Source organism: Pituophis catenifer, unplaced genomic scaffold, assembly GCF_029215685.1.
Source record: "Pituophis catenifer annectens isolate HBS135680 unplaced genomic scaffold, rPitCat1.0.hap2 SCAF_3, whole genome shotgun sequence".
Taxonomy (NCBI): Eukaryota; Metazoa; Chordata; class Lepidosauria; order Squamata; family Colubridae; genus Pituophis; species Pituophis catenifer.
The window spans coordinates 163,318,167-163,331,087 of record NW_027256883.1 but is presented as its reverse complement, the minus strand read 5'-3'; the positions used below and the strand labels follow the sequence as shown (position 1 = coordinate 163,331,087).

Genomic DNA, 12,921 nt, shown 5'->3' with positions numbered 1-12,921 from the left:
TTGTCAAGCATCCGAATATAAATCACGTGACCATGGGGATGTGCAGTGGTGATAAGTGTGAAAAATTGTCATAAGCAGTGGTGGGTTCCTCCTGGTTCGGTCCGGTTCGGCCAAGCCAGTAGCGGTGACGATATGACATCACCGAACCGGTTCTCTTCCCCCCCGCCCTCCCACCCACCCAACCCCTACGTTATTCTTAACTTTTATTTGGTCCCACCCCCAATCTATTGCTGCCTCCTGACTCTCAGCTGATGACTAGAGGGAAAAAAACTGTTTAAACTCTTGCCGCGGGGCTTCAAAGGGCCATCCTACAGCTGATCAGTGTTAAAAGCAAACAAATGAGTCGGGTCGAGGACTGGTCGTACATGCGAGGACCTTCCAGAAATGACTCTGACCAGCTAGCCACGCCCACCTAGTCACATGACCTCCAAGCCACACCCACAAAATAAGCCACGCCCACAGAACCGGTAGTAAAACAATTTAGAACCCACCCCTGGTCATAAGTCACTTTTTAAAGTGCCATTGTAACTTCAAAGGGTCACTAAGTGAACTGTTGTAAACTGAGGAGTACCTGTATAGCCTTGTGAAAGAATCAGACCATTGGTTCATTAGTGTAACTTCATACTGTCAACATTGAGTGCTAGCAGCTCTCCAGGATCTCAGACAGAAGTGTTTCCTGTTTCTGAAGTTGAAGTTGCCTATCTAGTTTGGCAGTATACATTCTTGGATCAAGTTTGTTTATTCACATTATTCACATCTCAAACTATTTCCAACACTATTTCTAGAAGGTATGCTATATACTTCACAGTAGCTATATTTTTTAAAAGAGCTTTTACAAATGCCTTGACAATAAAATATATCAGAATGGTCAGATTAAACTGCTTTGTAATTCAGCAACTCTTACATAACCTATACATGAGGTATGATGTTGATCATTGGTTAAGGGAAACTTCCTTAATCTGACTGAAAGGAGCTGCAACTTCCAGAATTCCCAACATTTCTGGGCAGCATTAGGTTGAAGGGTGCTAGTTTAAGGGATACCTGCTGGAAAATTATCTTTGCTGAAACCTTCAACAGCTAGGGCTTGATCTGTTGATCTCCCTGCACAAGTATGTCTTTATTTGGTTCTGTTTAAGATGTTTCTTAAAATTTCAAAATAGCAAGTGTCCTGATGGAACCTGTGATGGATGCACTTTCCATTTCCTGTGGGAGTCGGTTGAAGCCTGTCCTCTCTGTTCTGCAGAAGATTACCATGCCATTATCAGTGCCTGCGTTGGAGGGATACAGGTAGATTAAAACTACAAGGGCAGAAAAAAAAGCCTAGAAACTAGGGGATTGTGATTTCACTGAACTAGGGCTGCATAAAAATCTTGGTTTACGTAGGAAGAACCTGGCTAATAATCTCGATATATATGTATATGGATAGATAGATGGATAGATAGATAAATAATGTCTCAATATCAGCACCCAAGAAAGTCAAAAATCTTTTTTTCTATTTTATTTACTTTTTTTTCTTTTCTTTTTGCACCTCTTTTTTCTTTTTTGATTTTTTTTTAAATTCTCAAACCTTTTCTTTCTTGTCTGTGTATCTTTTAATTTCCTGTTTTTGAAAATTTTGAAAATGCTAACAAGCCGGGAAGATGGCTAACCTATAGAATTAAAAAGTTAAAGGAATATTCAGGTTTCTGCACTTGTGCTACTATTGCTACATTTGGGGATGAAACTCATAGGGTTGTCAGTATGACTTGAGAGCAAAAGCTACATATTAATTATTAATTATTAAACTCCTAATATTCCAAATTTATGAAGACATCACGAATTGTAGATCCTTTCCACATGAGGGATAGCCAAAAAACATAAAAATATAACACTGGAAGATATATCTCTATCTGATTTAGTAATAGAGTTACCAAAGTGTTACCCTGAGGCAAGATGGGCGGCCAATAAATTGTATAAATAAATGTTATCAGACATGAGCACCATGCCCTAGAGCCGTGATGGCGAACCTATGGCACGCACACCACAGGTGGCACGTGGATCCGTATCAGTGGGCACACGAGCTCAGCTCTGCCAGCTGATTTTCGGGCCTTCCAGGCCCATTGGAAGTTGGCAAACAGGCCATTTCTGGCCTCTGGAGGGCCTCTGGTGGGGGGGTTGAGAAAGGCCATTTTCGCCCTCCCCAGGCTCCTAGAAAGGCTCTGGAGCTTGGGAAGAGCGAAAAATGGGTTTACCGGGCCCATCGGGCCATCACATGCCAAAAGCGGGGGGAGCTGCGTGTGTGTGTGTGGGATCACATGCACATGCATGGGCGGCATTGAATTATGGGTGTGGGCACATGTGCAGACAACCCCCCCGCGCTCCCCCCACTTTTGGCACGCGATGGCAAAAAGGGTAGCCATCACTGCCCTAGAGTCAGACATGACAGGATAGGGAAAATTTTTCCTTTACTACATTTGAATTAATCTCTCCTCCCCCCCCCCCCAAGATAGGAACTTTCTGCTAATACCATGAAATTTTCTGCGTTGTTTAGGTCCAGGTGTTCTAAACTATGTTTGGCACCAAATAGTTATTCATACTTTTACTTTTGTTTCATAAATAATAACTGCTTATCAGACTGAAGCTATGACACATCTGCTTTCCTCACTATACAATGTTTAAATATGCAATTAATTGATTATTGTGCTCTGCTAATCATTCAGTAAACATGCATGTAAAAACAAGTAGAGATCCCAAATTGAAAAAGGAAAGGAAAAAAAATCTGTTGGAAATCCAAACTATGTTTACTTAGAGGGCAAGTGAATTTCACAGAAATGCATAGGAGTTCAAATTATAAACCACCTGGGGTAGCTAGTGCTGGACTGAAACATGCCTTAGGACAATGGGGAAAATGTTCTGGCACACCTGGATGCTGCCAGGTAGGGAAGGCTTGTGATATTCTATTTCAGCAACCATTTCAGTAATAAAACTCTGATATTTGTTCCTAAACATGCTTGTGTCCTTTGAGATCCCTGTAGCGTGCAAAAGTGGTGCAGCTGTCACTGTTGATCTTGACTGTGTTACTGTTTATCAGACTGAAACTGTGACAGACTATGCTTTCCTCACTATAGCGAACCACCTATGTATGGCGGAAGCCAAAGCTATGCGCTGGAGGCGTCCTGCTTCCAGAAGAAAAAGTCAGCATCTGCAAGTCCATGGACTTCTGGCTTAAGGTGGGGATCTCAGCTGGGACTTGTACTGCTGTCCTGCTGACCGTCATGACTTGCTACTTCTGGAAGAAAAATCAAAAGTAAGTTGTTTCACTCCACTTGTCATCAATTCTGACTGTGGCCAGAAATCTTCAGTTTAATAGACTCTTTGGGTCAGCAAACTGAAATTTCATTAAAACAGTAAATGATGTCTTTTATTAATTTCCCTCATTTTTGTAATGACATATTTATGAAATGGTGTCTTTATATTATTTGCATAGAGTATGCAAATGATATAAACTGGTGGAAATAGATATGTGGACATCATTTACAGATGTAATTAACATTCAGATTTAATAATGAATTGTACTTTGCCATGAAAAAAAAATGTTCATTTTATATGAAATCCATTGAACCTAGTCTCTCAAATGTGAGGTTTTCTATATTATGGTAGTTTATACAAAGCTCCCATCCTAGTTAACTTTTTAAAACAATTTTGAACAACACAGCAGGCAATAACAAAAGCTGCAAGTCAGTTTTCAAGTGCTAATATTTTGCATAATAGCCATGTAAAAGTATGTAAAGTTACATGCGTGTTTTTTATTTTCTATTTGCTTTTTTTTTTAATTTCAGCCATTACACACTTATATTTAATATAATGAATTATATGAATTATATTAGGCTATAAATTGTTTAGTTATTTATTTGAAGCAACCTAGAAAATTTGTAACAAATAAATATTCCTTGGTTTCTCAAAAAAGAAAGTGTGTGTGAGAGAGATGACTTTATATTATAGTAAAGTCCCTGTTTAGTATCTGTAATAACAATTGATGCTTGTGTTGCTTTGAAATAGAGAAGCCAGCATTGTCTTTTCCAGTCTTAGTGCTTTGCAGATGTGTGGCCTTCATCTAACTTAGCCATTGCTGAGAATTCTGGGAGTTAAAGTTCAGACATTAGAAGAATCACCTGGTTTAAGGAAGGCTAGATTAGTCTAGTTTAAAAAGAAAACATATTAAAAAAGAGAAATGTAAAAGACATTGACAGAATAACTCAAGGATGCAAAAGAATCCAAAGTCTGCTTTACAAATATAATCCTTCCATCTGATTCTCACATGTCTATATCTTTTTAGGTTAGAGTATAAATACTCAAAGCTGGTTATGAATGCTAGTGCCAAGGACAGTGAACTGCCTGCAGCTGACAGTTGTGCCATCATGGAGGGGGAAGACGTAGAGGACGACCTGTTATTCACAAGCAAGAATTCTTTCTTTGGAAAAATAAAGGCATTCACTTCTAAAGTAAGCTGGGAGGGAAAGGGGAAGGGGTGGGAAAATAGCTTTTATAAGTGTCCAGAGTGAAAGTTCAGACCTTTGATTTAGTTCCCGTGTTCATCTAACCTTGACAGATGTTTCATCTGTCATATTTAACTTTTGAGTCCACTCTGAGTTACCATTTTCTAAATTCAGCTAATGTATTCCCAGGATGTGCATTGTAGAAGCTATTTAAAAAAAAAAAAAAACTTGTGGCTGTTTGTAATTAATGATCTTGGCTACTATAGGCTGCATACTGTACAAGCCTCATGAGTCAAGCCAATAGAATTGTTCTGAGTGTTTCTTCTCTCCCCTGCTAGTATTTCTGGCAGAAATGAGTAGCAAAAGTTAAAAGGACCTTTCCCCATCCATCCCAATAATAAATACATTAAATTTTCTAAGATGCAACAGATCATCACCAATAATAACTCATATACTGTCGATCTGGCAAAATACTGCACTGGCATCCCTATTATTCTGGGATAAATCTGTGTGTACCATAAAATCTCAAAGCCTCTCCACATTTACTGCTATGTTTCCTGTTGTTCTAACTTACATTCTAATTAATGGTGCATTGTCGTTTAATGCTTATTTTCTAATGTGGCTATTTGTTTTCCTATAGGCTTCTCTTAGGTACAGTCAGGCATGGCAGGACTCTGTGTGTAGGGCTGTTCTCAATAAACTAAGAGGAAGACTCTTCCAGGTAGATGGAGTCAAATGTAGATACATGTAAAAACATGCCAGCAGATGGAGGGTGTGCCACAATCAAATATTACTAGACAGCTTGACAGCACGGTCTGTGGTCTTTGGCTGGGACATAGAAGGCCTGTATTGTGAGGAAGGCTAGACTGTGCCTAAAATCACAGACTCTCTGTTCTTAGAGATTTGAGGAAATAGTGTACTTGAAAACATTTAGCAGTATAACCTTTTCAAACTTACGCTCAAAAAATGTTGAACTACAACCTTCAATAACTCCCAATAAGCATGACTGTTAACTGGAATTATTGGACTTTTAATGCAGTGTAGATGGAAGGGGCATGATAGGGAAGGCTGCACAGGAGACTTCAAATTCATATTGCAGGTACAGGATTGTATATCTAACCCAGAAAAAGATGTGGAACCCTGGCCTATCTCTGGAAGAAGTGACTGCTTGTTAAACATTCTTCAGAATAAGACCAATGAGTATTTTATGTTACCAGCTGGTCTTTTGCTCAGATACCTCATTTGGGAATTAGAGCCCGGGCTCTACACTAACTTTCTGTGAAGCTGGACAACCAAAGCAGAGCATGGAACCTGGCTCTAGATGCTTAAATTCCATGAATGCAATAAAGACATGAGAATTTAATTCTGCAGATGAAAAATCCTCCTCCCCAATTCTTGAGACTAGAGGGAAACTTGAGTATTTTGGGTTTGCCCCCAATGATGATTCAGCAAAAATATGCACTTAAGTATTTAGTAAGCCATTTGTGTGCACAGGCAAATGTTGACTGCTCCTCACCTCAATTTTTCTTCTCATCCATTCTGAAGTAATGACTCTATTCATGGTTATTTCATGGTACACATAACTGTGGGTGTAAAGCCCCTAGTGAGATGAATAGTAAAGGGGGGCTTGGCAAAGAGTTGGTCCTATCTGTGTGCAAAGATATTTAGAAGCTCTTACATTCTTCCCATTCCAGGTGCTTCATTTGAATGCACTGAGATCCATCAGAGTTTGCTTCCACACAAGGGACCTTTAGCACTGCTGAGGATTGTTCCTCTGCAATCCAAGTGTAGAGTTCTCCATTCTTATTCATGGGCCATATCTAAATCTTGGTTATTCAGAAATATTATCATTCTGCATTCACAACACCACCTAGAATTGAAGCCCTCAGTCTGCAAATACCTTTTTTCTTTCAAAAGCAACTTCTGTTAAACAGTCCCTTGCTTATGTGTTTCTCATTCATTTCTCTCTTCAGCCGTTCTAAACTGATTCTTAATTAGCTCCTATTGCTTTTTATATTTAAAGCAGTTGCTTACTCCTTTATTTTTTATTTAAAAAATGCAATAGGGATCATTTAAAACAGCAGAACTAGGAACTAAAAACTGAGTATTTAAAAAACAAAACATACCAAAATCTGGGGCTGACAACAGCTTCGTTTTCAATATTTGTAAATATTTTTTTAAAAAAATGTCACTCTCAAGAAAAGGGATTGTGAGAAGTATCCAGTGCTATTCACAAGCAGCTAAACTGTATCTTAACTGCAAGTATCCTCAAATGGACCCTTCTTTGGCCCCCAGTGCACTGATACCTCCCAGTAGAAGCAAAATCATGTGCGGACATCTGGGGAAGAAACATCAAAAGCAAGTTTCTGGTAAGAATCAGAGAGTCTTCAGTTGCTATTAAATGTTCCTCCCATGTTGGAATATGTTCAGAAGAACATGGAGGCAACTGGTAGAGAAATATTAGACTCACTACTAATGAGTTGAAATTGCATTTATTGAATTCCCAGCTTGCTTGAGCTTTGGTATGCTGCCTGGGAACTCTGGAAGATATAGTCCCTGTACATCTGAAACAGGTGTACAGTTCCTATACACTGGAAACACTTGTTTCACCATAAGTTCTTATGGGAGCCATTCTCATGTTCTGTGAATATAAGGAGCAGGATTGCATTGTTTGCCCTTTCCAGGTCACTAAATAAAGGATTTGACCTGATTCCTATAAAAATAGGACTCTGAATGACAAAGTATACAAAATCTTCATGTATTCTAGTTTTATTCACATCTCCTTTTTGTATTATCTTTAGAGAACATCTGATGGTTTTGATTCTGTGCCCTTGAAGACCTCCTCTGGCACCACCGACATGGATCTTTAGAAGTCGTTTGCCTCTCCCATACCTTTCGTGGAGGATGCTTTGGGAGTTCTCCTTGATTAATACTGGCACTTTGATGAACTTGCCATGTGGCCTTATTGGAATATCTTTTAACTTCAGCTTCTTACTGTACTTTTTTAAGTCAAACATTTTAACATTCCTCCAAAAACAAACTGTGCCAAATATAATTGTGGTTTTAAAATTATGTGTAGATGTATATTTGTATGTTTATTGCATACATTGTGCCCTCTCTTGTGATAAAGGAAAAAAAATCCCACAAAAAGTTGTTTTCCGCAGTAAAGCTAATGACATTATACACATTTTCTCTTTAATAGCTAATACACTGTAAAATTGATTTAAAATCATATCACTCTGCTAAGACAAACTGCTTCTCTCAGTAACACCTATTGCACCAAAAGGTCTTAGTGTTAAGAATAATGTGTAGAATTGTAAAATTTCTGTAAAATTTTCCATCTGCTTTTTGTAGCTTGCTACAAATGTCCCTCCTAAGGAAGCTAGTATAACAATAGTTACATCAAACAATTTGCCTCTCTAAAGACTTTACTGTACTGTTGAGGACTCCTTAACAAAGCAGGCCTATCTTTCCCTGTCTGGATACCTGGCTATTCTGTAGTTGTCTCTATTTTCAGTTCTTTTATTTTAAAACAAGGAAAAAATATCTGCATTAACTTTTTCCAAGACTTGAAAAGTTATTTGCTTTGCTAATGACCCTTCAGGAAAATGCATTGTGGTCAAGGACTTGTGCTGCTGGTGCACCTATCATGACAGTAGCATATGTGAAGCTCCATGGCCTAATAGGTTTTCTGCCACATCATGCAACTCAATCAGATTAGGATTTCAGATCGCATTCCTAAACTCTGGGAGTTGTAAATGTTATAACAATGACTGCAATGATAAAGAAAAACCTCTAGCATAGCAAACCAAAATCAGGGTATTATATATTTGAAAAGTTCTGCATCACATCCAAGGTTAGTTTAATAGCTTTTAGAAACATGTTTCCAACTCCGAATTCAGATGTCCATTTTAAACCCATTCTCACTGTTTGTAGGAAACTATTGAGTCTGTTTAATATTTCAGGCAATTTTCCTGCCCTGATTCCACCCAGAAAAGCTTATTCTGTAGGACAAGTTCCTGTCACATAAGACTTTTCTGATTTTCTTGCTGTTTTCAGTGCCTTCTAAATTTTAAAGAGCTTCTCCAATCTAGCAAGCTTCAAAGATATTGGCTGACTGGTGATAATGGGGTTGTAGTTTGACATACCTAGAAGTCATCGGATCATAGAAGCTGCCTTAAACTAAGTACTATATGAATTACTTTGAATGAATACTTAAGAACCACAAAGAACAATGCAGGAGACCTGAAAACAAGGCTGCCTGATATGAGTTTCAGTGTTTGTTAAATGACTTATGTTAACACAATGAAAATGGCCCAAAATAACATTAATATTTTGAGTTCAGATGTTCTGTTGTGATTTTATCTTAATATTATTGTCTTTCAGAATTTTTCAGAACAACTTGCTAGAGATTAAGTCCTCCATTACACTTGGAAAGGACTAACAATTTGGGCTTTGGAATTCAGGCACCATCTAATAACTGGCAATTGCCAAGTTAAAATTGACTGATTTTGTTGCTTTGTTTGTTTTGGCAGGTTAGAATAAACTTCAGGGTTCTGTTTGCAGTTAAACAGAGGAATATACAAAAACCAAGTTCATTTTCTGACAGTATACTTCTCTACCTCAGAAATAATTCCCACTGAATTCAGTAGGGCTTTCCTCCAATTAAAAGATCTCCCTTAGATTCCTTTGAATGTCCAAATACACTGTAAAAGAAATGCAGTACTGTTTCAAGTATGTACTTAAAGTATCCCCTAGTATAGATTGCTATCCACATTCCACTTTAAACATACTATCTTGAAAGTAGTAAATCCATTCTTATACCGTATAATGGAGCGTTTGAAAAAATGGTAACTAGCCACTACATGATTTTTATTTTTATTTTTGTCCATTTTTATTTTTGTTTTAAAAAATGTTTAATCAAGCCTTCCCAATCAAATATTTTTTAGATGTATTGGAACCACAGCCGCTATCACTCCCAGCCTGTATAGCAGGATGCTGCTGCTGACAGTAATGGAAGTTGCATTCCACCACATTTGAAGGATACAATTTTGGGAAAACTTGGTTTAATCCATTTTTGCCAAATCAGTTAGCAAGACTATTATATTGTTTGAAATGGATTATATTTATTGGGATATAGCTATACTAGTTCAAGAGAGATAACCAATATTGTTTTCAAACGAGACAAGCTGAATGCTTTTACTCTATAAATAGCTTTTAAGTACTAATGCATGATAAAATTGAAAAATACTATAATACTAAAGATCAGCATACTTTGCAGTTAAAAGGCCTAATAGCTGTTGCTGTGACAGTAATTGAAAAAAATTGAGACTGTGACAGCCTCTTAAAAATGATAGAGATGAAAAGGCAGAAATTGCTGTGAGAGTATAGTTATCAGTTGTGCTTTCTTACCCAGTAGGAAACTGTACAACCAGATCTGAATGAATCAGTTGTTGCTAGTTGCAATAATTTGAGACATTCTATACAATTCACAATATGTAAAGTTAAATGTGGCTTCTATTATGGCTTGCCAGTTATTTGACAATGTCTATAATGACAGCCATATTTTGGAACACCCAAGGGACACATATGATAGGGCAAATTCATTTTATGGGGTAGTTGCAAATCAGAGTGATTTTCGGCATAACAACACTGACTAGAACAGGGGTGTCAAACTTGCATCATCACAGTGGTGTCACGTGACGTATCGGGGCTTTTTTTCCCTTCGCTAAACCGGGTGGGTACGCATCCGGGCCATGGGCTGTGAGTTTGAGACCCCTGGACTAGAACATGTCTTGTAATGGAAGGCTGCCATAGTACCTGAACTGGTTTTCCCCAACTGGACTTTAGTTATTTAAACAGTAGATAAAAGCAAGTCTTGTCTAGGATTACCAAATCAATTTGGCAACAAGTTCCTGATTCTTTTCTAACTGTCTATGTCAGAAGATGTTCCAACTTATTTTGCTGAAAAATGTACATAGGAAGGAGGCCAGGGGGTAACCTAATATTGGAAGGATGAGAAATTGGGACTTTAAGAGATACTAAAGAAAAATTACCCTTTGGTACTGCCATTTGCAGAAATTAAAGTACCACTCTAGCACTGTGTAACATCAAAGTATTCTGGAAAATTCTAGTGCTGAGAAAAGCAGCAGTCTTTTCTTTTGAAAACCTCCGATCTTTTCCGTACAAAAGTGCTTGGATAGGAAGGTTACACTCATGTAATACAGTAAGATATTATGTACAAATTTATCAGTTGTCATGAGGGTAACTTAGGAGAGTTTCTTATTGCTCAGGGCAGGAAGATTTCTTTTTTAGTTTCAAATGAAGCTCACAGGCATAAAGAAAGGCAGGGCTGGTATTAGGCTAGATAGAATACAGTATAGTTTGTAATAAAAAAAGATTTGGGCCTATATGTCCCAATGAAGCGTCTCCTATCCAACTTGAAAAGGCCTATAGTTTCAACCTCTTTTTCTTTTTCTAAAAAAGGAGACCACTTAAATTCAAACCATATTCAAAAGAAGCAAAACCATCACTTGTATTAAAACATACAGTAACAGAATTGTGCTGTGTCCCTAATCAATTCAAAAGAGAGGCTCTGGAGCATAAGGTAACATAGATACAGCACTAGTGTAGGACTCCTTAAAGCAGAATTTCTTACATTGTGTGGCTGCGGGAGAAGCTTTTGGGTAACAGCTTTAATAAATCATAGAGAGGTGGTGGATCTGTATATGTGCACATTTCAGAGCATCACTTCTAAATAATTTCAGGATCTTAAATTTAACATTCATATTATCAACATCAAAATATGATGTTTCAGTAACTTAACTGTAAAGGATCAAGAGGGGAAAGAGGCTGCAGCTGCACCATTAATAATGGGAACAGGGCTGCAAAGCTATTCTCAAAAGTTATGTATTTATTACATTTCTAAATAATGTATCATTTTCTTCTCTGTTTGGAAAATTAGATGTGTTGTGAAAGTAATCTTTTTTTAAAAAAACCAAATACTAACTTTGTAGGAAGCTTAGCAATAGCAGCAGTCCAAACAAAATAGCATACTTGAAGCTTTGGATTTGTGTATGCAATTTAACATAATTGATCACATTCAGTGACAGTATGTTGCTGAATATGTGTTTTAACACAAGGAGGGAAAAAAGACTTGGTCCATTTAATGGTATCAGTAGCCATTAAATATATGAATGGCTCATATATAATAAATATAATACCAAATCAGAATTTGTAAACTAATTGTGGTTTGTTGAACAAGCCATAATTGTCTGGTGTATATTAAATGCTAAGCCATACTGGATGCAACCACACATATAAGCAAAAAAAAAAAAAAAAAAGTCACATAATGGCTTTTCTACTATATGTAAAACAAGCCATTGAATTATTCCATAGTAGAGCAGTGAGCAATAGGAATATTCTTTTTCAGAAGTATGGAAATGGACCTTGAACATACTTCTTAAGATTCAGAAATGCCCTTTTCTTAGATTTTTCTAATATTTTCTCAAAAGATATTAGAAGATATTATTAATGATGTCCACTGGTTAAGTATATTTATTCTTACTTAATGTTACCTAATGTAGAGGATGGGGAACACACTACGGTATAGCATCTAAATTTTCTGATATGTCATCTGTGAGAATGTGGCCCAACTGTAATTCATGTTTGTAAATTTCATTCATGTAAGACAGGAAAAATACTTTTGTCTATTTAATAGCATAACAGCATTACCGTTTTGTATTGTTGTGATTTATTATGCTGAGGGATTTTTGCTTCCACAACATTTTTGTACATGTTTGGGGGTTTTGAAAGAAAGTGTAATCTTTTTAATATATGATTAATAATATGTCAGATATTTTATTATTCCAGTAGTAATCTTTAAGGACTTTTCAAAGCATGGATGAATCATAAAAATGCTATTCAGGGACTACAATATAATACATTTCTTAAAAATATGACAATGAATTTTTGCAATGCTGTATAAAATTGATTTAATTATACTTATAAACCTGTGGGGGAGCTTTTCCGTCGTGTGATGATAAACTACAGCTTATTTTGTTCTATGTGCATAATGGGCTGGGTTCTATTTATAAGGTCAATACAATTTTATAATTAATGGAGACAACATTGCATGTGGATTTTTGACTAAGGACTAATGTACTTACGACTTTTGATGTGAGCTGTTACCTTTTTTTGTTCATTTTAGATGAACTGAAAAAAGAGAGACCAAGAAAAGCTTCTGATCTCTATTTAATCAGCTTTTATAATAATGTTGTTTAATATTCAAGCTATAGAAAATAAAACAGGAACTGCCCTGCATCTAATACCTTACCAACCAATGCTGTAGGATCTCCGGTTTCTCTGGGCCTATGTAATGAAGATGCCATGGCTAGGGCCTTTTATTTGCAAAGTGCATCTGTTATTACACAGCTCTGATCAACCC

The 12,921-nt window shown here is 37.0% G+C and overlaps 1 protein-coding gene across 3 annotated transcripts in view; it reads left to right on the top strand.

Annotated features, from left to right (window-relative positions):
• The window catches only part of ELAPOR1 (endosome-lysosome associated apoptosis and autophagy regulator 1), a 29,268-nt gene extending 21,923 nt beyond the window's left edge, over window positions 1-7,345 (top strand). For all 3 annotated transcript variants that reach the window (XM_070939679.1, XM_070939680.1, XM_070939678.1), the window contains 4 exons: window positions 1,161-1,287; window positions 3,108-3,286; window positions 4,316-4,481; window positions 7,277-7,345. In XM_070939679.1, coding sequence (XP_070795780.1) covers window positions 1,161-1,287; window positions 3,108-3,286; window positions 4,316-4,481; window positions 7,277-7,345 — 541 coding nt within the window. The remainder of the gene's footprint in view (window positions 1-1,160; window positions 1,288-3,107; window positions 3,287-4,315; window positions 4,482-7,276) is intronic.
• The last annotated feature ends 5,576 nt before the right edge of the window (window positions 7,346-12,921 follow it).